This window comes from Oncorhynchus clarkii, chromosome 3 (genome assembly GCF_045791955.1).
Source record: "Oncorhynchus clarkii lewisi isolate Uvic-CL-2024 chromosome 3, UVic_Ocla_1.0, whole genome shotgun sequence".
NCBI lineage: Eukaryota > Metazoa > Chordata > Actinopteri > Salmoniformes > Salmonidae > Oncorhynchus > Oncorhynchus clarkii.
In genome coordinates this window covers 75,384,657-75,408,891 of record NC_092149.1, presented here as the reverse complement: position 1 = coordinate 75,408,891, position 24,235 = coordinate 75,384,657, and the positions used below count along the sequence as shown (strand labels likewise).

The following is a 24,235-nucleotide window of genomic DNA, read 5'->3' as shown; positions in this document are numbered from 1 at the left end:
ACCCAATTCCAGTAGATGACTCTACCAACTTGTAACCACCTCAACTCTTTCACACTCACACTCGTAAGTGTGCAGACAGAAAGGCAGACATACTATTAAAACAACATGAAATAAACATAAGCCTATACATCTCAACATGTGCCACAAAAACACATAACATCCATCAAATCAATAAAGAATATATTTATCCGTCAAAATTCGAGGCTCATTTATATTAAAAAGAACCGACGCTCACATATATTAAAATAACCTACGATCACATATATTAAATCGGAACAGCTCAGTGTTCCGAACCAAACTTGACACACACTTCATTAATTGTTATAATAATAAATAATTCATTATTAAGACATCTACACATCCAGAGACCAAATTGATTACACAGTTAGTTCATTGTAAGCTAACATCATAGATATGGACACAAAAGTCTGAGATATCATCCATGAAGCAGCGAAATAGCAGGGATGCAAATGAAAGGCTAAAAGTTAGCTCTAAATGCTCTCTCAATGTTATATCAACATATCTTATCTATATGTGTGTAGCTTGGGTATTTACAGCGGTGATCAAAAACATTATGAAAATACAGTGTATGCTGGCTACTGTATATCTTTAAATATGGGTTAATAATTTCATACAAATCTGTGCATTGCTTTTTAAATGCTAGGCCCTGTATGGAGCATGCCAGACCACAAGGTGGTGCTGTGAGAGGACAGTGAGAAAAAGACTGCTAAGGGGCAGGATGATGTTGGCGCTTAGCACTGATGCAGGGTCAGATATCCATTCATCACCCTAATAGTTAAGTTTAGCATCAAGGCTTCGTGTGACCTGTTCCTAGATATGTCCCTAAGGACAACTTCTACCCAAAGTGTTAGAGATGGCTAAACTTGTAATATGGAGCAGGATTAAGTTGCCCATAGATGCTTAACCAAGGTCAGTGTTGCATTGGGGAGGGTAAGCTGATTTTACATAAGTGCTTACTAGAAACTTCCAACTGCAGCCTGAGTCCCTCAGTGGAGTTGAAGGTACTTTGCGAAAGTCTTCATGGCACAGTATCAAGTTAAGGAATGGTACTTCTTTATATATATATATATATATGAGAGAGAGCGAGAGCGAGAGCGAGAGCGAGAGAGAGAGAGAGAGACAGAGAGAGAGACAGAGAGAGAGACAGAGAGAGAGACAGAGAGAGAGAGAGACAAGAGTTTTAGTGATGCAGTGTGCTAGTGTTGTGGGGATCTTCTGTCCCAGTCTACCAAGGTGCTGTTCGCCCTCTCCTCTTCATCTCCCTACAAACAAACAACCACCACACAGGCTCTTAGACAACTATAGATGTGTCTGCATATATAATGTGTGTGTGTGTGTGTGTGTGTGTGTGTGGTCCTCTGTAGCTCAGTTGGCAGAGCATGGCCCAGGATAGTGTGTTTGATTCCCGGGACCAACTGTGCATATGCACGCATGACTATAAGTTGCTTTGGATAGAAATATCTGCTGTATTTGACATTAGTGTGTGTGTGTGTGTGTGTGTGTGATAGAGTAGCCACTTACCTGCTCTCCCTGCTACACCATCTCATACTGATTAGCAGTAATGATCCTGGACAGACAGCAGGCCAGCAACATGCCAATCAACTGAGAGAGAGAGAGAGAGAGAGAGACAGAGAGAGAGAGAGACAGAGAGAGAGAGAGAGAGAGACAGAGAGACAGAGAGACAGAGAGACAGAGAGACAGAGAGACAGAGAGAGAGAGAGAGAGAGAGAGAGAGACAGAGAGAGAGAGAGAGAGACAGACAGACAGAGAGAGAGAGAGAGAGAGAAAGAGACAGAGAGAGAGAGAGAGAGAGATAAGAAAGGGGGGTGATAGATGTGTAGAGACGTGAGATAATTGAACTTTAGATTATAGTGAACCTTAGACACAGCACTCCTATCATCAGACAACACATTCTCTATCTCACCTGTGAGAAGGCAATTCCAAATGTTACTCCCGCGATGATGGCCATGTTGGTCTCAAGGAAGGAGGTTACCAGTTCATAACAGCCCTAAAACACAAAAAACACAGGGGATGGGTTAGTATGTAACATATGGGGACGGGATAATGTGTAACATAGGGCACTGGTTAGTGTGTAACACACAGACCTGCTGGTAGACCTTGGTGTGGTTTATGGTGGTGTTGCGGAGGTCCTGAGGGCTGCAGTCAGAGGAGTTGGAGCAGCAGCTCAGGGGAAAACCGTTAGCAGGGTAGTACACACTGCTCAACCAGCTGGTGTAGTTGTTCACCCCACAGCAACGCAGCTGGAGAGAGACACACATAGACGGGATTTAATTTTTGTATTGTTGTGACAATAGTAGTTTTGTTGATGTTGTCGTTGTTGATGTTGTTGTGACTCACGCTGCTTTGGACGTTGTCCACAGCCAGGCTCTTCTCATCCTCAGCATCATAATTCAACACGGCGTCAGTATACGTCCTCAGGAAGGTACCTTTTATCTGTGGACACACACAGCATATGTTTTACTATCCACTAAAAGTCCTATTTTCCCTAACCGTAAACCTAATTGTAACCCTAACCCAATAGCCTTTGTCCTCGTGTGGACCTGGGAAATGTCCCCACAAGGGAACAGAGAGACAGAGTCCTTGTGGGGACTGTTGGGGTACGCACAAGGATAGTAATAAAAGCCCCCCCACACATACACACATACAGTCTTGTAGAACTAACCTTGTGTGGACACAAAATTCTGTCCCATTCCAAATGTTATTTTCCCTAACCCCTAAACCTAACTCTTACCCTAACCTTAACCCTAACCCCAAAACCTAACCTTAACCCTAATTCTAACCCTAACCTTAACCCTAAACCCAGTAGAAATAGAATTTGACCTTGTGGGGACTAACAAAATGTCCCCAGTTGGTAAAATATATATATATTTTTTTTGTGGGGACTTTTGGTCCCCACATGTATAGTTAAGCACGTCCACACACACACACACACATACACACGTAATGTATCTCTACTGGCAGGTACTCAGCTGAGATGGGTCCAGATGAACTGTGGGTAATGTAGTTCAAATAGAAAAACTGACCTCATGACGAAAAACAAAGCCAGAGATCCCAGCCACCAACTCAGCTAGGAACACCAGGGACAAGAACATTACATACTGCAGAGAGATAGAGAGAAAGAGAGAGAAGGGGGAGAAAGAAGTGGAAATAAAAAAGAAATAAGCTACATATACAGAGAGGTTGTGTGTGATGGGGACAGGCTAGTGATGGTGACAGGCTAGTGATGGGGACAGGCTAGTGATGGTGACAGGCTAGTGATGGTGACAGGCTAGTGATGGGGACAGGCTAGTGATGGGGACAGGCTAGTGATGGGGACAGGCTAGTGATGGGGACAGGCTAGTGATGGTGACAGGCTAGTGATGGGACAGGCTGGTGATGGGACAGGCTAGTAATGGTGACAGGCTAGTGATGGGGACAGGCTAGTGATGGGGACAGGCTAGTGATGGGGACAGGCTAGTGATGGTGACAGGCTAGTGATGGTGACAGGCTAGTGATGGTGACAGGCTAGTGATGGGGACAGGCTAGTGATGGGACAGGCTAGTGATGGTGACAGGCTAGTGATGGGACAGGCTAGTGATGGGGACAGGCTAGTGATGGTGACAGGTTAGGGATGGGGACAGGCTAGTGATTGTGACAGGCTAGTGATGGTGACAGGCTAGTGATGGTGACAGGCTAGTGATGGGGACAGGCTAGTGATGATGGGACATGGGGACATGGTGGGGACAGGCTAGTGATGGGACAGGCTAGTGGACAGGCTAGTGATGGGACAGGCTAGTGATGGATGGGGACAGGCTGGGGACAGGCTAGTGATGGGACAGGCTAGTGACATGTGGGACAGGCTAGTGATGGTGACAGGCTAGTGATGGGGACAGGCTAGTGATGGGGACAGGCTAGTGATGGTGACAGGCTAGTGATGGTGACAGGCTAGTGATGGGGACAGGCTAGTGATGGGGACAGGCTAGTGATGGGACAGGCTATGATGGGACAGGCTGGGACAGGCTAGTGATGGGACAGGCTATGGTGACAGGATGGGGACAGGCTGGATGGGGACAGGCTATGGTGATGGGGACAGGCTAGTGATGGGGACAGGCTAGTGATGGTGACAGGCTAGTGATGGTGACAGGCTAGTGATGGTGACAGGCTAGTGATGGTGACAGGCTGGTGATGGTGACAGGCTGGTGATGGGGACAGGCTAGTGACAGGATGATGGTGACAGGCTAGTGATGGTGACAGGCTAGTGATGGTGACAGGCTAGTGATGGGGACAGGCTAGTGATGGGGACAGGCTAGTGATGGGGACAGGCTAGTGATGGGACAGGCTAGTGATGGGACAGGCTAGTGATGGTGACAGGCTAGTGATGGGGACAGGCTAGTGATGGGGACAGGCTAGTGATGGTGACAGGCTAGTGATGGGGACAGGCTAGTGATGGGGACAGGCTAGTGATGGGACAGGCTAGTGATGGTGACAGGCTAGTGATGGTGACAGGCTAGTGATGGGGACAGGCTAGTGATGGGGACAGGCTAGTGATGACATGATGGGGACAGGCTAGTGATGGGGACAGGCTAGTGATGGGACAGGCTAGTGATGGTGACAGGCTAGTGATGGGGACAGGCTAGTGATGGGGACAGGCTAGTGATGGGACAGGCTAGTGATGGGGACAGGCTATGGGGACAGGCTAGTGATGGGGACAGGCTAGTGATGGGGACAGGCTAGTGATGGTGACAGGCTAGTGATGGGACAGGCTAGTAATGGTGACAGGCTAGTGATGGTGACAGGCTAGTGATGGTGACAGGCTAGTGATGGTGACAGGCTAGTGATGGGGACAGGCTAGTGATGGGGACAGGCTAGTGATTGGGACAGGCTAGTGATGGGGACAGGCTAGTGGGGACAGGCTAGTGATGGTGACAGGCTAGTGATGGTGACAGGCTAGTGATGGTGACAGGCTAGTGATGGTGACAGGCTAGTGATGGTGACAGGCTAGTAGTGACAGGCTAGTGATGGGGACAGGCTAGTGATGGGGACAGGCTAGTGATGGTGACAGGCTAGTGATGGGACAGGCTAGTGATGGGACAGGCTAGTGATGGGGACAGGCTAGTGATGGTGACAGGTTAGGGATGGGGACAGGCTAGTGATTGTGACAGGCTAGTTATGGGGACAGGCTAGTTATGGGACAGGCTAGTGATGGGACAGGCTAGTGATGGGGACAGGCTAGTTATGGGACAGGCTAGTGATGGGACAGGCTAGTGATGGGGACAGGCTTGTGATGGGGACAGGCTTGTGATGGGGACAGGCTAGTGATGGGGACAGGCTAGTGATTGGGACAGGCTAGTGATGGGACAGGCTTGTGATGGGGACAGGCTAGTGATGGGGACAGGCTACTGATGGGGACAGGCTAGGGATCGGACAGGCTAGTGATGGCGACAGGCTAGTGATGGGACAGACTATTGATGGGGACAGGCTAGTGATGGGGACAGGCTAGTGATGGGGACAGGCTAGTGATGGCGACAGGCTAGTGATGGCGACAGGCTAGTGATGGCGACAGGCTAGTGATGGGGCAGGCTATTGATGGGACAGGCTAGTGATGGGGACAGGCTAGTGATGGGGACAGGCTAGTGATGGGACAGGCTAGTGATGGGGACAGGCTAGTGATGGGGACATGCTAGTGATGGGGACAGGCTAGTGATGGTGACAGGCTAGTGATGGGGACAGGCTAGTGATGGGGACAGGCTAGTGATTGGGACAGGCTAGTGATTGGGACAGGCTAGTGATTGGGACAGGCTAGTGATGGGACAGGCTAGTGATAAGTATGTGTTATGTCAATAATTAGCACTGTGTTTCTCTAACTACACTATATTAATCAGCATTAAACAATTCTAGTGTGTGTGTGTGTGTGTTTGCCTGTACACTCCTCTTCCTCTCCTCACCAGTTTGAGCATCCATGGGCTCCCCCTGCAGGTGGCGAAGCATCCGAACAGGCCAAAGACGATGATGACAGTCCCAGTGCCGATGAGGACGTACGGAGCATTGGTGGTGTTCTCAGCTATCAGAGAGATATACGGGCCGATCATAAACTTCCCCCATACTCCCACTGCCAAGAGGATCGCTCCTGTGATCTGGAGAAGAGAAAGAGAAAGAGAAAGAGAAAGAGAAAGAGAAAGAGAAAGAGAGAGAGAGAGATGTTGATATCCAGAGGTACACTATTCAGCCAGCAGAATGCAGTGTTGCTTAAGTCTACCGATGGTGCGGAGTGAACATTAGAGAACACCACAATGTTGCTCAACAATGCAGAGCCCTCTTGCCTCTCTGTAGTGTGGGAAAATAAAGTTGCCGTTAGACTCAGATATAAGATCAGTTGAGTGTAATTGATAACAGGTTTAAATGTAGATATGTGATCACTAGATCAACCTTTCAGATTGTTCTTTCTGACCAAGGAGTAAACCGTGGTGTGAGAACAGAAAGGGGAGGGCAGAGAGAGAGAGAGAGAGAGAGAGAGAGAGAAGGGATGGGGAAGAGTTTGAAGGCAAATGGATATGTTGATACTTTCCTGTGGAACATGACCCCCCCCCCCACACACACACACACGGAGCGAATCAAAAGGACCCATTGATCCAGAGTGGGCCGCTTCCTTCTGTTACTCTGCTCTTAGCATTTGTAATGAAGGCCTGTCATAAAGGAGTGTGTTGTGTGAGCCAGCTAAAAGCCCCTGTTCACCAGCTGGGGGGGCTGCTTTTTTGTGACGGGTACAGTTGAGGGGCCGATCTGTCAAAGACACTCTACTAGCAGAGCCTGGTGCCAAACCATCTTCATCTCCCCAGTGCCCCTCAAAGAGGTCCATCTCTGCTGCCTGGTGCTGCTATACTGCAGGACTGCACACACACGGCATGTAATCAGACCCACATGTACACACACGCACAGCACACAAATACACAAAAACAATGTGACAGTTTATTGGCAGGTGTATGGGCCCAATTGTGATCTAAATGAATTACCATTACCTGAATGAGGTGCAGTGCTGGGCCCGGTTTCCCGATACTGACTGAACTTAAGGTTCCGAGTGTTTTAACCATGCATCTTTCCTATAACTGCCGAAGATGTAACATACGTTTCCCAAAACACCACACACAGAGAACGTTTGCTAAAAGGTGCTACATGGTCAATCCGAAGTCTTCATTGGCCGTGCAGCATTTATGGTGATACGGCCTCTGCAGAAGTCAGGGCATTCATACTTCACGGAGCAGCACAGAGCTGTTGTGAAGGAAGTTGTCAAGGAAGTGAGTTTGTGTTTATACAGGACCTCCCACCCCCACCTACCGTCAACCAATCATGTCAATGCAGAGTCATAAGGAGTGCATTGTTCCAAAATTTGGGAGGCGCACGGCAACACGTTAGTGCTGGGCTAGGGCAAACACGTTTTAAGTTGTATTGGTGGTATGTGCAGGATACAGACGGTATACACAGTCCAACGAAATGCTTACTTGCACCAGTGGAGGCTGCTGATGGGAGGATGGCTCATAATAATGGCTGGAATGGAGCAAATGGAATCGCATCAAACACATGGAACTATGTGATGGGTGTATTTGATACCATTCCACTAATTCCGCTCCAGTCAGTACTACGAGCCCGTGCTCCCCAATTAAGATGCCACCAACCTCCTGTGACTTGCAGGTTCCTTCTCGACAATGCAACAACAATAAGAAATAATAAAATATAAGAATACTACGAACATAAAGAAAATGTCTCAGTATTTTGGGATGGAAGAACACTGGGAGAGGAGTCAGAGACAGAGAATGCTTGGCTGACAGGGCCAGAGTTAGACTGTCTCCATGGTAACATACATTTATCTCTGAGGTGCTGCAGTATCCAAGCAGAGCTCAGCCTGAACATACAGAAACCCTCCCTCTCCTCCTCCTCTCTTTCTCACTCCAACCTTGTATGAACAGCAGGTGGCAAAGCCCCTCCCCCCCATAAGTCTAGATGCACTTACTGCTGACCAAACCTGGACTGTTCTTTACTAATTAAAAGACTGACGTCTTTAGAGACTGAGGTCCCTGAACTAAATCAATAACATTTCCCTCTTATCTTGGAATATGTTTATAACTTAAGCATTCATAAGTAATGACTCCAGTCCCGTCCAGAGAGCTCAGCCTAGTAATGACTCCAGTCCAGTCCAGAGAGCTCAGTCTAGTAATGACTCCAGTCCAGTCCAGAGAGCTCAGTCTAGTAATGACTCCAGTCCAGTCCAGAGTGCTCAGTCTAGTAATGACTCCAGTCCAGTCCAGAGTGTTCAGTCAAGTACTGACTCCAGTCCAGTCCAGAGAGCTCAGCCTAGTAATGACTCCAGTCCAGTCCAGAGAGCTCAGTCTAGTAATGACTCCAGTCCAGAGAGCTCAGCCTAGTAATGACTCCAGTCCAGAGTGCTCAGTCTAGTAATGACTCCAGTCCAGTGTGCTCAGTCTAGTAATGACTCCAGTCCAGTCCAGAGTGCTCAGTCTAATAATGACTCCAGTAGAGTCCAGAGAGCTCAGTCTAGTAATGACTCCAGTCCAGAGTGCTCAGTCTAGTAATGACTCCAGTACAGTCCAGAGTGCTCAGTCTAGTAATGACTCCAGTCCAGAGAGCTCAGCCTAGTAATGACTCCAGTACAGTCCAGAGAGCTCAGTCCAGTAATGACTCCAGTCCAGAGAGCTCAGCCTAGTAATGACTCCAGTCCAGTCCAGAGTGCTCAGTCTAGTAATGACTCCAGTACTGTCCAGAGTGCTCAGCCTAGTAATGACTCCAGTACAGTCCAGAGAGCTCAGTCTAGTAATGACTCCAGTCCAGTCCAGAGTGCTCAGCCTAGTTTTGACTCCAGTACAGTCCAGAGTGCTCAGTCTAGTAATGACTCCAGTCCAGTCCAGAGTGCTCAGTCTAGTAATGACTCCAGTCCAGTCCAGAGAGCTCAGTCTAGTAATGACTCCAGTCCAGAGAGCTCAGCCTAGTAATGACTCCAGTCCAGTCCAGAGAGCTCAGTCTAGTAATGACTCCAGTCCAGTCCAGAGAGCTCAGTCTAGTAATGACTCCAGTCCAGTCCAGAGAGCTCAGTCTAGTAATGACTCCAGTCCAGAGTGCTCAGTCTAGTAATGACTCCAGTCCAGAGAGCTCAGTCTAGTAATAACTCCAGTCCAGTCCAGAGAGCTCAGTCTAGTAATGACTCCAGTCCAGTCCAGAGAGCTCAGCCTAGTAATGACTCCAGTCCAGTCCAGAGAGCTCAGTCTAGTAATGACTCCAGTCCAGTCCAGAGAGCTCAGTCTAGTAATGACTCCAGTCCAGTCCAGAGTGCTCAGTCTAGTAATGACTCCAGTCCAGTCCAGAGTGTTCAGTCAAGTAATGACTCCAGTCCAGTCCAGAGAGCTCAGCCTAGTAATGACTCCAGTCCAGTCCAGAGAGCTCAGTCTAGTAATGACTCCAGTCCAGAGAGCTCAGCCTAGTAATGACTCCAGTCCAGAGTGCTCAGTCTAGTAATGACTCCAGTCCAGTCCAGAGTGCTCAGTCTAGTAATGACTCCAGTACAGTCCAGAGCGCTCAGTCTAGTAATGACTCCAGTCCAGAGAGCTCAGCCTAGTAATGACTCCAGTACAGTCCAGAGAGCTCAGTCCAGTAATGACTCCAGTCCAGAGAGCTCAGCCTAGTAATGACTCCAGTCCAGTCCAGAGTGCTCAGTCTAGTAATGACTCCAGTACTGTCCAGAGTGCTCAGCCTAGTAATGACTCCAGTACAGTCCAGAGAGCTCAGTCTAGTAATGACTCCAGTCCAGTCCAGAGTGCTCAGCCTAGTAATGACTCCAGTACAGTCCAGAGAGCTCAGTCTAGTAATGACTCCAGTCCAGTCCAGAGTGCTCAGTCTAGTAATGACTCCAGTCCAGTCCAGAGAGCTCAGTCTAGTAATGACTCCAGTCCAGAGAGCTCAGCCTAGTAATGACTCCAGTCCTCCAGAGAGCTCAGTCTAGTAATGACTCCAGTCCAGTCCAGAGAGCTCAGTCTAGTAATGACTCCCAGAGAGCTCCAGTCCAGAGAGCTCAGTGACTCCAGTCCAGAGAATGACTCCAGTCCAGTCCAGAGAGCTCAGTCTAGTAATGACTCCAGTCCAGTCCAGAGAGCTCAGTCTAGAAATGACTCTAGTCCAGAGGGATCAGTCTAGTAATGACTCCAGTCCAGTCCAGAGTGCTCAGTCTAGTAATGACTCCAGTCCAGTCCAGAGTGCTCAGTCTAGTAATGACTCCAGTCCAGTCCAGAGTGCTCAGTCTAGTAATGACTCCAGTCCAGTCCAGAGAGCTCAGTCTAGTAATGACTCCAGTACAGTCCAGAGAGCTCAGTCTAGTAATGACTCCAGTCCAGAGTGCTCAGTCTAGTAATGACTCCAGTACAGTCCAGAGAGCTCAGCCTAGTAATGACTCCAGTACAGTCCAGAGAGCTCAGCCTAGTAATGACTCCAGTACAGTCCAGAGTGCTGAGCCTAGTAATGACTCCAGTCCAGTCCAGAGTGCTCAGCCTAGAAATGACTCCAGTCCAGTCCAAAGAGCTCAGCCTAGTAATGACTCCACTACAGTCCAGAGTGATTAGTCTAGTAATGACTCCAGTCCAAAGTGCTCAGTCTAGTAATGACTCCAGTCCAGTCCAGAGAGCTCAGCCTAGTAATGACTCCAGTACAGTCCAGAGTGCTCAGCCTAGAAATGACTCCAGTCCAGTCCAGAGAGCTCAGCCTAGTAATGGCTCCACTACAGTCCAGAGAGCTCAGTCTAGTAATGACTCTAGTCCAGTCCAGAGTGCTCAGCCTAGAAATGACTCCAGTCCAGAGAGCTCAGTCTAGAAATGACTCCAGTCCAGTCCAGAGAGCTCAGTCTAGTAATGACTCCAGTACAGTCCAGAGAGCTCAGTCTAGTAATGACTCCAGTCCAGTCCAGAGTGCTCAGCCTAGAAATGACTCCAGTCCAGAGAGCTCAGTCTAGTAATGACTCCAGTACAGTCCAGAGAGCTCAGCCTAGTAATGACTCCACTACAGTCCAGAGAGCTCAGCCTAGTAATGACTCCACTACAGTCCAGAGTGATCAGCCTAGTAATGACTCCAGTACAATCCGGAGGGTTCTGTATGGAAATGAGTTGAAACTAACACGAACACTGCATTAATGATTCAATATCCGATGTCCCTCTGTACTGTAGCTGGTATTACATACTGTACAGTATTTTGCCAATCCATCACTGTTAGTGATAATCAATTAGGCAAATCTCCTGGCCTGTGTGTGGGCTGGTACTAATGGCCATGCAGAAGAGCCTGAACTGTCTGGCATCATTATAAGAGCACTGTCTAGATAATGGTTTATTCCTCAAACCAATTATTGCTGATATTCACCTAATGTCTTATTTACCAAGAAAAACTTGGTTGTTTCTATAAACAGAAAAAAAATGTAGTTAGCAGATTATCATACATTACCATATTACCAAGGGATTTTGAAGTAAACTTTTTTCTGGAAAAGCTTTTAGAAATTTCTGATGAATTATAATATCTTCATCATGAGTTATAAGGTTAGCATGCACGCACACACACACACACACACACACACACACACACACACACACAGAGATTTCCTTACCCACACACATAGTCACATGTTCTTGGCAGCGTTTCTGTGGTGAGGTGACAACAGGACGTTGTATGTGTGCCCTTCTTCAAGGGCCCTGAGAGGTGAGTTCTGCAGTGTGGTGTTTGCAGACATACATTTAAATTGTGTTTTTTATTTCAATGACTATCAATCTATATTTCCATCTATCTATCTACAGTGCCTTCAGAATGTATTCATACCCCTTGATTTATTCCACATTCAAAATGAATTAAATATACTTTTTTTCCTCACCCATCTACACACAATACTCCAGTGTTTCCCAACTCCAGTCCTCCAGTACCACCAACAGCACACATTTTTGTTGTAGCCCCAGACAAGCACACCTGATTCAACTTGTCAACATATCATCAAGTCCTAAATGAGTTGAATAAGGTTTTTTAGTCCAGGGCTACAACAAAAATGTGCTCTGTTGGGAATACTCCAGGACCAGAGTTGGGAAACACTGCAATATCCCATAATGACAAAGTGAAAACATGTTTTTAGAAGTGTTTTAACATTTTTTGAAAATGAAATACAGAAATATCTTGTTTACATAAGTATTCAAACCCCTGAGTCAATATATGCAGTGGTGGAAAAAATACCCAATTGTAAATTTTGAGTAAAGGTAAAGATACAGTAATAGAAAATGACTCAAGTAAAAGTGAAAGTCACCCAGTAAAATTCTACTTGAGTAAAAGTCTAAAAGTATTTGGTTTTAAATATACTTAAGTATCAAAAATAATTGTAATTGCTAAAATATACTTAAGTATCAAAAGTACAAGTATAAATCATTTCAAATTACTTATATTAAGCAAACCATACAGCATCCTTTTATTTTTATTTTGTTATTTACGGATAGCCAAGGGCACGCTCCAACACTTTTAGACATAATTTAGAAACGAAGCATGTGTTTAGTGTGTCCACCAGATCAGAGGCAGTAGGGATGACCAAGGTGGTTCTCTTGATAAGACCATTTTCCTGTCCTGCTGCTAAGCATTCAGAATGTAACGAGTACTTTTGGGTGTCAGGGAAAATGTATGGAGTAATAAGTACAGCATTTTCTTTAGGAATGTAGTGAATTAAAATTAAATCTGCCAAAAATATATAAATTGTAAAGTACAGATAACCCAATCGACTTAAGTAGTATTTTCAAGTATTTTTACTTAAATACTTTACACCACTGAATACATATTAGAATCACCTTTGGCAGCAAATACAGCTGCGAGGCTTTCTGGGTAATTAAGAGTTTTCCACACTTGCATTGTACAATATTTGCCAATTATATTTTTCAAAATTCTTCAAGCGCTGTCAAATTGGTTGTTGATCATTGCTTGACAACCATTTTCAAGTCTTTTGCCATAGATTTTCAAGCATATTGAAGTCAAAACTGCAACTCGGCCGCTCAGGAACATTCACTGTCTGATTGGTAAGCAACTACAGTGTAGATTTGGCCTTGTGTTTTCGGTTATTATTGTCCTTGTTACGACTTCCGCCGGCTCCTCTCTTTTTTTTAATTTTAATTTTAATTTTTTTATTTTTTTTTATACATTTTTTATTAATTTCAAATCAATACATAAATCACATGAGGGAACACAAGCATACATAGATTACAAACAATAGACAATCGAGCTAGGGGGTACAATATCACATTACAATTACACAAGGACCTTAAGGGACATGCATATACTTACAATTCTAACAGCTTTTTTGTTAGTAGAGCATTTAACTGTCTTAAAATACAGTTCAATTTCTTTTTGTAGGGTACGAAAATGTGGTTTTCTGTTTGTAAATTTACATTTGTGTATATGAAATTTGGCCAAAAGAATAATGAAATTAATTACATAAAAATGATTCCGCTTATTTCTATTGTATGTAAAGAATCCAAACAGTACATCTCTCCACAATAGTGTAAAATCTTCATAAATGTGTTCAATTATAAACCTACTGATGTCTTGCCAGAGTTTTCTTACATGAACACAATGCCAAAAAAGATGCACAACTGTTTCTGGGTGGTCATTACAAAAGGAGCAATTTGAGTTGATGTTTTCCTTAAACTTCTTCATATAGTGGTTGGCAGGATAATATTTATGAATAATTTTAAAGGAAACTTCCTTAATTTTGTTAACAAGTAGGTATGTGTGTGGCAACATCCAAACAGATATTATCAATAAATCCATTCCAATAAGGCATGACATAAGGTAGAGAACATCCTGCTGAAACAAGGTTCGTATCGCTCTGTTGTTGAATGGACCAAAAGAGAAACAAATCTTTCCTACTGATGAGTCAACAGGGTCAACAGAAGGTAGGCTCTGAGGGTCAGGTTCCTGAATAACATAGCAACACCTGAGGGAATGGCATCTAAAACAATTGCAAAATCTTTAGGTGTTACAGGGACCTTGTAAAGTGATAAGAATTCTTTATAACTGAGTAAAAGACCCTCTGCATTTACCAGTTGGCTCACCAATAGGATATTATTTCGGAACCAATATTCTAAAAACAGAGAGGTATTTTTATACAATATATCCCGATTATTCCATATATAATATCTGCGTGGAGAAAATTGTGTTTATAAATTAAGGACCATGACAAGAAAACCTGCCGATGAAAAGCAGAAAGTTTGTTCGGCGGCGTTCAGCGGTCGACGTCACCGGCTTTCTAGCCATCGCCGCTCCATTTTTCATTGATCCATTTGTTTTGTCTTGATCCCTGCACACCTGGTTTACATTCCCAAATCACACTGCATGTATTTATTCCTCTGTTCCCCCTCATGTCTTTGTGTGATATTGTTTGTGTTACGTGTTATTTTCTGACGCGCCAGACTGGTGTTCTGTTATTTCGTGTTGTTCACGAGGTATGTTTATTTGTTAAACATAAGTTTTGTGACTGTTCGCACGTTTTTGCACATTTGCCAATTGGCTGGAGGTTTTGACGCAGTTGCGTCCGTCTGTCGGTTTCTTCTGCCTCAATAAAGTGTGCGCCTGTTCACAACCCTCTGCTCTCCGGCACCTGCCTTCGCTACCAGTACGCACACCATTGCCAGTCCTAATGAAAAGTGAATTTACAGTTGAAGTCGGAAGTTTACATACACCTTAGCCAAATACATTTAAACTCAGTTTTTCACAATTCCTGATATTTAATCAAAGTAAAAATTCCCTGTCTTAGGTCAGTTAGGATCACCATTTTATTTTAAGAATGTGAAATGTCTGTAACGGTTTTCTTTAGGTGAAGGAGAGTCGGACCAAAATGCAGCGTGGTTATTCTGATACATGTTTAATAAAGAAGAAACACGAACAGTACAAAAACAATAAACGTGAAAACCTATACAGCCTATCTGGTGCAAACTAACACAGAGACAGGAACAATCACCCACGAAACACTCAAAGAATATGGCTGCCTAAATATGGTTCCCAATCAGAGACAACGATAAACACCTGCCTCTGATTGAGAACCACTCTAGACAGCCGTAGACTATGCTAGATAACCCTACTAAGCCACAAACCCAAAACCTAACAAAACCCCAGGACAAAACACACCACATACAAAAACCCATGTCACACCCTGGCCTGACCAAAATAATAAAGAAAACACAAAATACTAGGACCAGGGCGTGACAATGTCAAAATAATAGTAGAGAGAATTATTTATTTCAGTTTTCATTTATTTTATCACATTCCCAGTGGGTCAGAAGATTACATACACTCAATTAGTATTTGGTAGCATTGCTGTTAAATTGTTTAACTTGGGACACACGTTTTGGGTAGCCTTCCACAAGCTTCCCACAATAAGTTGGGTGAAATTTGGCCCATTCCTCCTGACAGAGCTGGTGTAACTGAGTCAGGTTTGTTGGCCTCCTTGCGGGCACACACTTTTTCAGTTCTGCCCACAAATTGTCTATGGGATTGAGGTCAAGGTTTTGTGGTGGCCACTCCAATACATTTTGGCACAACTTTGGAAGTATGCTTGGGTTCATTGTCCATTTGGAAGAACCCATTTGCGACCAAGCTTTAACTTCCTGACTGATGTCTGGAGATTTTCCTTCAATATATCCACATAATTTTCCTGCCTCATGATGCCATTCTATTTTGAGAAGTGCTCCAGTCCTTCCTGCAGCAAAGCACCCCCACAACATGATGCTGCCACCCCCGTGCTTCACAGTTGGGATCGTGTTCTTCGGCTTCCAAGCCTCCCCATTTTTCCTCCAAACATAATGATGGTCATTATGGCCGAGCAGTTCCATTTTTGTTTTATCAGACCAGAGAACATTTCTCCAAAAAGTATGATATTTGTCCCCATGTGCAGTTGTAAACCGTAGTCTGGCTTTTTTATGGCGGTTTTGGAGCAGTGGCTTCTTCCTTGATGAGCGGCCTTTCAGGTTATGTCGATATAGGACTCATTTTTACTGTGGATAGAGATACTTTTTCACTTGTTTCCTCCAGCATCTTCACAATGTCCTTTGCTGTTGTTCTGAGATTGATTTGCATTTTTCGCAGCAAAGTACGTTCATCTCTAGGAGACAGAACGCGTCTCCTTCCTGAGCGGTATGACAGCTGTGTGGTTCCATGGTGTTTATACTTGCGTACTATTGTTTGTACAGATGAACGTGGTACATTCAGGCATTTGGAAATTGCTGCAAAGGATGTACCAGACTTGTGGAGGTCTACAATTTTTTCTGATTGCTTTTGATTTTCCCATGATGTCAAGCAAAGAGGCACTGAGTTTGAAGTGGATGTATTTCAAGGCCTAACAGGTACACCTCCAATTGACTCAAATTATTTAAATTTGCCTATCAGAAGCTTCCTAAACGACTTGCCAAAACTATAGTTTGTGAACAAGAAATGTGTGGAGTGGTTGAAAAACGAGTTTTAATGACTCCAACCTAAGTGTATGTAAACTTCCGACTTCAACTGTATCTCCCAACATCTTGTGGAAAGCAGGCCGAACCAGGTTCTTCTAGGATTTTGCCTGTGCTTAGTTCCATTCCGTTTATTTTTTATGCTGAAAAACTCCCCAGTCCATTACGATTACAAGCATTACCATAACATGATGCAGCCACTACTGTGCTTGAAAACCTGGAGAATGGTACTCAGTAATCTGTTGTATTGGATTTTCCCCAAACATAACACTTTGTATTCAGGAAAAAAATGTAATTGCTTTGCCACATTTTTAGCAGTATTACTTTAGTGCCTTGTTGCAAACAGGTATTCTGCACAGGCTTCCTTCTTTTCACTCTATCAATTAGGTTAGGATTGTGGAGTAACTCAAATGTTGTTGATCCAACCTCAGTTTTGTCCTATCACAGCCATTAAGCTCTAACTGTTTTAAAGACACACCTGTACTGAGCGGTTTCCTTCCTCTCCGGCAACTGAGTTAGGAAGGATGCCTGTATCTTTGTAGTGACTGGGTGTATTGATACACCATCCAAAGTGTAATTAATAATTTCACCATGCTCAAATGGATATTCAATGCCTGCTTTTTTATTTTTACCCATCTACCAATAGGTGCCCTTCTTTGCAAGGCATTAAAAAATCTCCCTGGTCTTTGTGGTTGCGTCTGTGTTTGAAATTCACTGCTCCACTGATGGAGCTTACAGATAATTAATTGTATGTGTGGTGTACAGAGATGAGGTAGTCATTAAAAAATAACTTTAAACACTATTATTGCACACAGAGTGCAACTTGTTAATCAAATTTTGACTCCTGAACTTATTTAGGCTTGCCATAACAAAGGGGTTGAATACTTATTGACTCAAGATTTTTTCAGCTTTTCATTTTTTATTAATTTGTAAAAGTGTCTAAAAACATAATTCCACTTTGACATTATGGGGAATTATGTGTAGGCGAGAGACAAAAAAATCTCAATTTAAACCATTTCAAATTCAGACTGTAACACAACGAAATGTGGAAAAAGTCAAAGGGTGTGAATACTTTCTGAAAGCACAGTCTAGCCTTGTCTTTATTGTATTGTATCGATATTCAGGCCAGAAGCTAGATTAGATTGTGGGTTTGTCTGCTTACAATATAACTGATGTAATCTGTTTAAATCAAAACCCAGGGTCAGGTAGGAAGAAGTGATGATGTTGCTATTGTGACGCATCGACCGATGTAGAAGGTTGCCTTTAGTCCCAGATCTAGAATCAGATTACACTAACAATCGGAACCATTACCTAGGATGATGAAGAAAACATTGGATTCTGTATCAGTGGCAACAAGGCAATATCTAACTAATAAAATCCAATGCAATCTGAGAGATTACACAGAAACCAGCAGCCATGACAACACTGACAAAACCAGTCCCCAATACAATAGGACCCAAAACGGATGACCCCTTTCCCACCCGTCCCTAAAAAAAGAAATCATGAGTTCTATTTTTAACAGGAACATTAAAACATGTCACTGTCTCACATACCTCACCGGCATAGGCACCACTTCACACCACACCGTGTGAACTGGAGTCTGAACCACTCGCCGGAAGACATTAGTGGCCATGACAAGCTGACGACAGTGAAACTCAGGAGCTAAACTATCTAAAGAATTTCAAACCACCACCCCTCTGACAGCCCATCCCTAGTTCCCCTAACCCCCCGGAAATGAGACGAGCTGTTGCCCTGCCCCGGTGCTGAGACCACCGATCCAGTCGGCTGATCCTTCCTGCTGGGGAGATGTGATCATATGCAGACTAGGGTGTGGAAGCGTTAAGGCTGCTCTGACTGACCGGACTAAATATAAATGTTAGTATCTATGACAGGCACTAAATGCTTGCTGAGAGAGACATGTACAGCCTCTGATTTTCTTGTCTCACATGTAAATGCTGATCCGAGGCCAGATTTGATTTATACTGTATGTCCTTGGGGGTTCAGGTTAGGACTGGGGACAGGGTCAACTGATCCCAGACCTGAAGGTCTAAGAGGAGCACTGGGAGAAAAGGGTCCATATCAGGGGATATCTTTACATGAAACGTTTTTGATATTCTAGAGAATACAAACCATTTCCAATACATATTTAGAGTTTTGTGGATATGCACCATCTCTTTTAGACATACAGTGCCTTGCGAAAGTATTCGGCCCCCTTGAACTTTGCGACCTTTTGCCACATTTCAGGCTTCAAACATAAAGATATAAAACTGTATTTTTTGTGAAGAATCAACAACAAGTGGGACACAATCATGAAGTGGAACGACATTTATTGGATATTTCAATTTTTTTTAACAAATCAAAAACGGAAAAATTGGGCGTGCAAAATTATTCAGCCCCCTTAAGTTAATACTTTGTAGCGCCACCTTTTGCTGCGATTACAGCTGTAAGTCGCTTGGGGTATGTCTCTATCAGTTTTGCACATCGAGAGACTGAATTTTTTTCCCATTCCTCCTTGCAAAACAGCTCGAGCTCAGTGAGGTTGGATGGAGAGCATTTGTGAACAGCAGTTTTCAGTTCTTTCCACAGATTCTCGATTGGATTCAGGTCTGGACTTTGACTTGGCCATTCTAACACCTGGATATGTTTATTTTTGAACCATTCCATTGTAGATTTTGCTTTATATTTTGGATCATTGTCTTGTTGGAAGACAAATCTCTGTCCCAGTCTCAGGTCTTTTGCAGACTCCATCAGGTTTTCTTCCAGAATGGTCCTGTATTTGTCTCCATCCATCTTCCCATCAATTTTAACCATCTTCCCTGTCCCTGCTGAAGAAAAGCAGGCCCAAACCATGATGCTGCCACCACCATGTTTGACAGTGGGGATGGTGTGTTCAGCTGTGTTGCTTTTACGCCAAACATAACGTTTTGCATTGTTGCCAAAAAGTTCAATTTTGGTTTTATCTGACCAGAGCACCTTCTTCCACATGTTTGGTGTGTCTCCCAGGTGGCTTGTGGCAAACTTTAAACAACTTTTTATGGATATCTTTAAGAAATGGCTTTCTTCTTGCCACTCTTCCATAAAGGCCAGATTTGTGCAATATACGACTGATTGTTGTCCTATGGACAGAGTCTCCCACCTCAGCTGTAGATCTCTGCAGTTCATCCAGAGTGATCATGGGCCTCTTGGCTGCATCTCTGATCAGTCTTCTCCTTGTATGAGCTGAAAGTTTAGAGGGACGGCCAGGTCTTGGTAGATTTGCAGTGGTCTGATACTCCTTCCATTTCAATATTATCGCTTGCACAGTGCTCCTTGGGATGTTTAAAGCTTGGGAAATCTTTTTGTATCCAAATCCGGCTTTAAACTTCTTCACAACAGTATCTCGGACCTGCCTGGTGTGTTCCTTGTTCTTCATGATGCTCTCTGCGCTTTTAACGGACCTCTGAGACTATCACAGTGCAGGTGCATTTATACGGAGACTTGATTACACACAGGTGGATTGTATTTATCATCATTAGTCATTTAGGTCAACATTGGATCATTCAGAGATCCTCACTGAACTTATGGAGAGAGTTTGCTGCACTGAAAGTAAAGGGGCTGAATAATTTTGCACGCCCAATTTTTCAGTTTTTGATTTGTTAAACATTTTTGAAATATCCAATAAATGTCGTTCCACTTCATGATTGTGTCCCACTTGTTGTTGATTCTTCACAAAAAAATACAGTTTTATATCTTTATGTTTGAAGCCTGAAATGTGGCAAAAGGTCGCAAAGTTCAAGGGGGCCGAATACTTTTGCAAGGCACTGTATATATGACATTGGGAATACTCCAAATATCACACATGGCATATGGACTCATTCAATATCCTGAGATATGTGACATCCTATTTTCGCTCTTCATGTTGACAAATACTGACTGTATAAATCACATATCTGTGTTTCCAAGATATGAAGCTATATTGATTCCAGATATACTTCTCTTTGCTGAGGTCCATATCCGGGTCTTGATATGCTTTTTATCTGCTGAAAATAAGGACAATTTCTGATGCATTTCTGAGTTTTCAGCACATGCTCAATAATTTGACAAATATAAAATCCATATTTTTCTTTCATGCATTCCCTCCGGATATCATACAGGGTATTGCCTTGACTCATTAGATATCCTGGGTTAGGCCTATCTGGACATCTTATTTGTTTGATATGTTGACAAATACTGATAGAAGGCATACATAGTATATGTTCTCAGCACATCATGCATATGATCTTGACTGAGGTCCATATCAGGATCTTGATATGCTTTTTGATATGCTAAATGACAATCTCTGATGCTTATTTGAGTTTTGAGGACATGCTCAATAATTGGACAAATATTAAATCCATATCATTCTTTCAGACACTAGCTATAATTTTCGTATTCCAATCTGCATAGAGGCGCACGCAAACCGCAAAATAAAAACACTGTAACTGGTAGCCTAGCAACAAGAATCCGGTATTTTATGCTGTGGAGTTCCAGCTGTCATTTTTTTAAAATTTGGGCGCCATAAATGAGTGTGTAAATAGTATGTGGTCGAATGGACAACTGGAGAAACAAAGTGAGAAGCTCTTCAGAAAATATGTCAAATAAGTTAACGCTAAAGAGTAGCAAATTTGAGCTATTTTATTTATCTTGGTAACTAGAATCAAGAATGTTAGCTAATTTGGCCAGCAGCCATTAGGGTTAGCTAGCTAACGTTAGCTAGTTCTCTAGGCTTGATGGGGGGCAAAAGCTAACTGGCAGCCTAGCTAGCTAACAAATAACGAAATTGCCTTCCCTTCAGGGAAACATATTTGTACCCAATATCAAACCTCAAGGTGACAGCTAACGTTTTAAAACAATATTTTAGGCATATTTTGTATTACTGATTAATATAAGCTATCAAGCAAACGCATTTAATTAGCTAGCTAACTTTAGCTTGTTTCAGTTCGTTTTGTTATGAATGAAGCAGGTATAGTAGCTACCTTGTGGTATGGTTATGTGAAATGACAATATTTTCTTGCAACATTGACACAATTTTGATTTTATGCATTGGCAGTTTGGAGTGGATCACAACCCAACACCACAGTGCCGGTTTGCACTGCGCGGGACCGCTTTTGACCATGTCGCATCCATGTCCATAACAAACAGGGCAGGGTATTGAGGGTGTACACGTTTTATTTTCTGTAAAATAAATATAATATTTTTTTAGCAAAAGTTGGTCTACGTTTGCTTCTTTACAGAAAACTTTTTGTGATTGGAGCTCTGGATTTGATTGCATTTTTTAAAGACATAAATAGCATAGATGTGCTTTGGAAATAGCAACTTGGATTAAATATGACTATGTCCTCCTTTCCGTGCCCTGTAGCCTACTATTGAATATTGTGTAAATGCATGCTCAGATATGTCACCTTCATGTGAAGAAGCACAATGATTTTCGGCGCCTGAACAGGTCAAATAATTTGGGCGCTGGACATGGATCATGAGTCGGATTTAGCTCATTTTTGATCAGATACACGAGGATGAATTACATATAATGTACGGATATCTATTGAGAACGTGGGGTAATGTGGATTCGTTCATGCCTACGTATAAAGGCTTAGATATGTCAAATATTATACAAATATGCAAACGGGTGCATGCGCATCAGGTGCATGTCTTGAATTTATCTCATGGCACTCCCGATATCTCCCTGGACTCATGGTTGAAGGGACATGTCTGATATCAGGATTGGATGCATGTAGAAACTCCCATTATGGAGAATACCCTAGCTCCGTATATGAAATTAAGGAGACGCGTATCTGGAGCATGTCTACTCCTTATATAGAATGAAATGTCAGATGTCCAGAAACAGATAAAGACATCCCCTGATATTGACCCCTTTCGCCCAGTGGAGCATCCCTCCATCCTTGTCTGACAAAGATATCTCAGGATAAGAGCTGCAAATACACCAGATGAGTTTGTTTACCTTAGGATAGCCTATTGAGGGATTGCTTATGTTTTCCTTAGTTCCCCATCTGACTTGATGCCCATGCATCTGTAGGCTACTGTTTGTCATTTAGCCTAATAATATACAGAGGAGTTGGCTAAAGAAACACATGCTATGGTATGACAATGATAGAGAAGTCTCAGGAGACATATAACAACAGTACAGAGCTTGTATAAGAGTGAGTCAGTCAAGACAAACAACTTATCAGGATGCAGACAAATAATTTGAAATGCGCTGTTTACAAAACATCAGGTGCACATCCATCTCGGGATTTTATAGTGCGACCTATGGTCGAACGCTAAATCAATGACAAAACAATTGACTGCAACCTATGCATGCTGTAGACTCGACATTGACGAGTGCACTTTCATGCTGCTTCGCACCAAACGATGGACCGACAGAAACCGTTACATGATAACCTCGACTGCTAACCTCTACCCGTGTCTGACTACAGAGCTACTGCGCTCTATATAGCCTAAGCATGAGCATGGCATGTATTGCGGTCAGTGACAACTTCGAAATACAGAGCAACACATCGAGACTTCCTCACGCTGGAGTAGGTGACAATGTACGAAATAAGCCAAACGTTACAGCAGAGGATGTCGCATTTCTCCAAGCGTGTGGGCTTGTTGTAAACATGACCCTGGTAAGAAGTCATTATAACAAAGGCACAGATTAATACAAAGGCACAGATGAATCTGTACCACAAAGGCAGAGGTTGTCTACAAGAAGACATATATAAAAAAACACAAGTACACCCTCGAATTAACTGAATTCATCAAACACATGGAAAAAATAACGGTACTTACGGGTAGCCTACAGCTCTGCATCTACAACGACGGAAACGATCTCACCAAGGCTTTCATTGGGGCAAGGATAAAACAAGGGTAACGTTAACTTACCCAAAACACGAAGGAGTAAACGATGAGGAGGGTTTTGAGAAAGGTTATCACTGGTTTGGTCTCCATTCTGCCCAATGCCCATACAACAGTAAACTGAAAGGACTGTTTCTGCAAGCGTTGCGCTACCACGACTCTCCGCTGGAGGTCTTTCGGCTGCTGCACCACAGACATTCACAGCGCAGCCGCCAATATATTTTTGCTCCATAAATATAATTTGATTGCCCCCCTAACCACTGATACAGGCTCAGAAATTATTTATCGGGAATATTAGGTACGATTTGTTTTGATAATCTGTTCCTAGACCTGGTCTGTGGTTAGGAACAAATACCCGAGAAAATAACACAGCTCGATTATTTACCCCGGGGGGCCCTTTCAAGCAGGTAGGTTTCCAAGGGCAGTAGTATAGAGTTTGAATAAAATGTTTTGTATAACTAACCCAAGATAGACAGCCTGTTGTTTACAATGAGAGCAAATTAATCATAGTGGGCAGAACAAAAAGGAGGTGGGCCGAACCAAGCACGAGATAGCAAGATCCTATTGGCGCATTCTACTATATATTTGCATATTTCCGTTAAGTAACGCCTGCTCGGTGAAGTGCACAGACGCATTAACTAATGCCCTTGAACTCCTTCTAAATAACGCGTTTTCACCCTTTTTTTTCCTTTGGCAAAGGGTCAAGTCTAAAAAAATTCGTTCGTTCTATTCGGAACAGTTTATAGTCTTGGGAACAGAAAACTGTATTGAGATCAAATGTTTCATCATAGAGAAAATTAGCATAGTTTCGGCCAAAATACATCTCGTGCGAT

The 24,235-nt window shown here is 43.5% G+C and overlaps 1 protein-coding gene across 2 annotated transcripts; it reads right to left on the bottom strand.

Moving 5' to 3' along the window:
• Nucleotides 1-23,534, bottom strand: LOC139406142 (tetraspanin-7-like). Of its 2 annotated transcripts, none has more exons than XM_071148626.1 (8): nt 23,430-23,534; nt 5,967-6,155; nt 3,066-3,140; nt 2,380-2,475; nt 2,127-2,282; nt 1,946-2,029; nt 1,543-1,623; nt 1-1,073 (listed from the first exon to the last, which is right to left on the bottom strand). In XM_071148626.1, exons 1-7 carry the CDS (start codon nt 23,493-23,495, stop codon nt 1,555-1,557), a joined length of 735 nt encoding a protein of 244 aa, XP_071004727.1. In that variant the 5' UTR covers nt 23,496-23,534; the 3' UTR covers nt 1-1,073; nt 1,543-1,554. The 2 variants fall into 2 exon arrangements, with proteins under 2 accessions (XP_071004727.1, XP_071004726.1); XM_071148625.1 differs by lacking the exon at nt 1-1,073 and adding an exon at nt 1,148-1,283.
• Nucleotides 23,535-24,235: the final 701 nt, after the last annotated feature.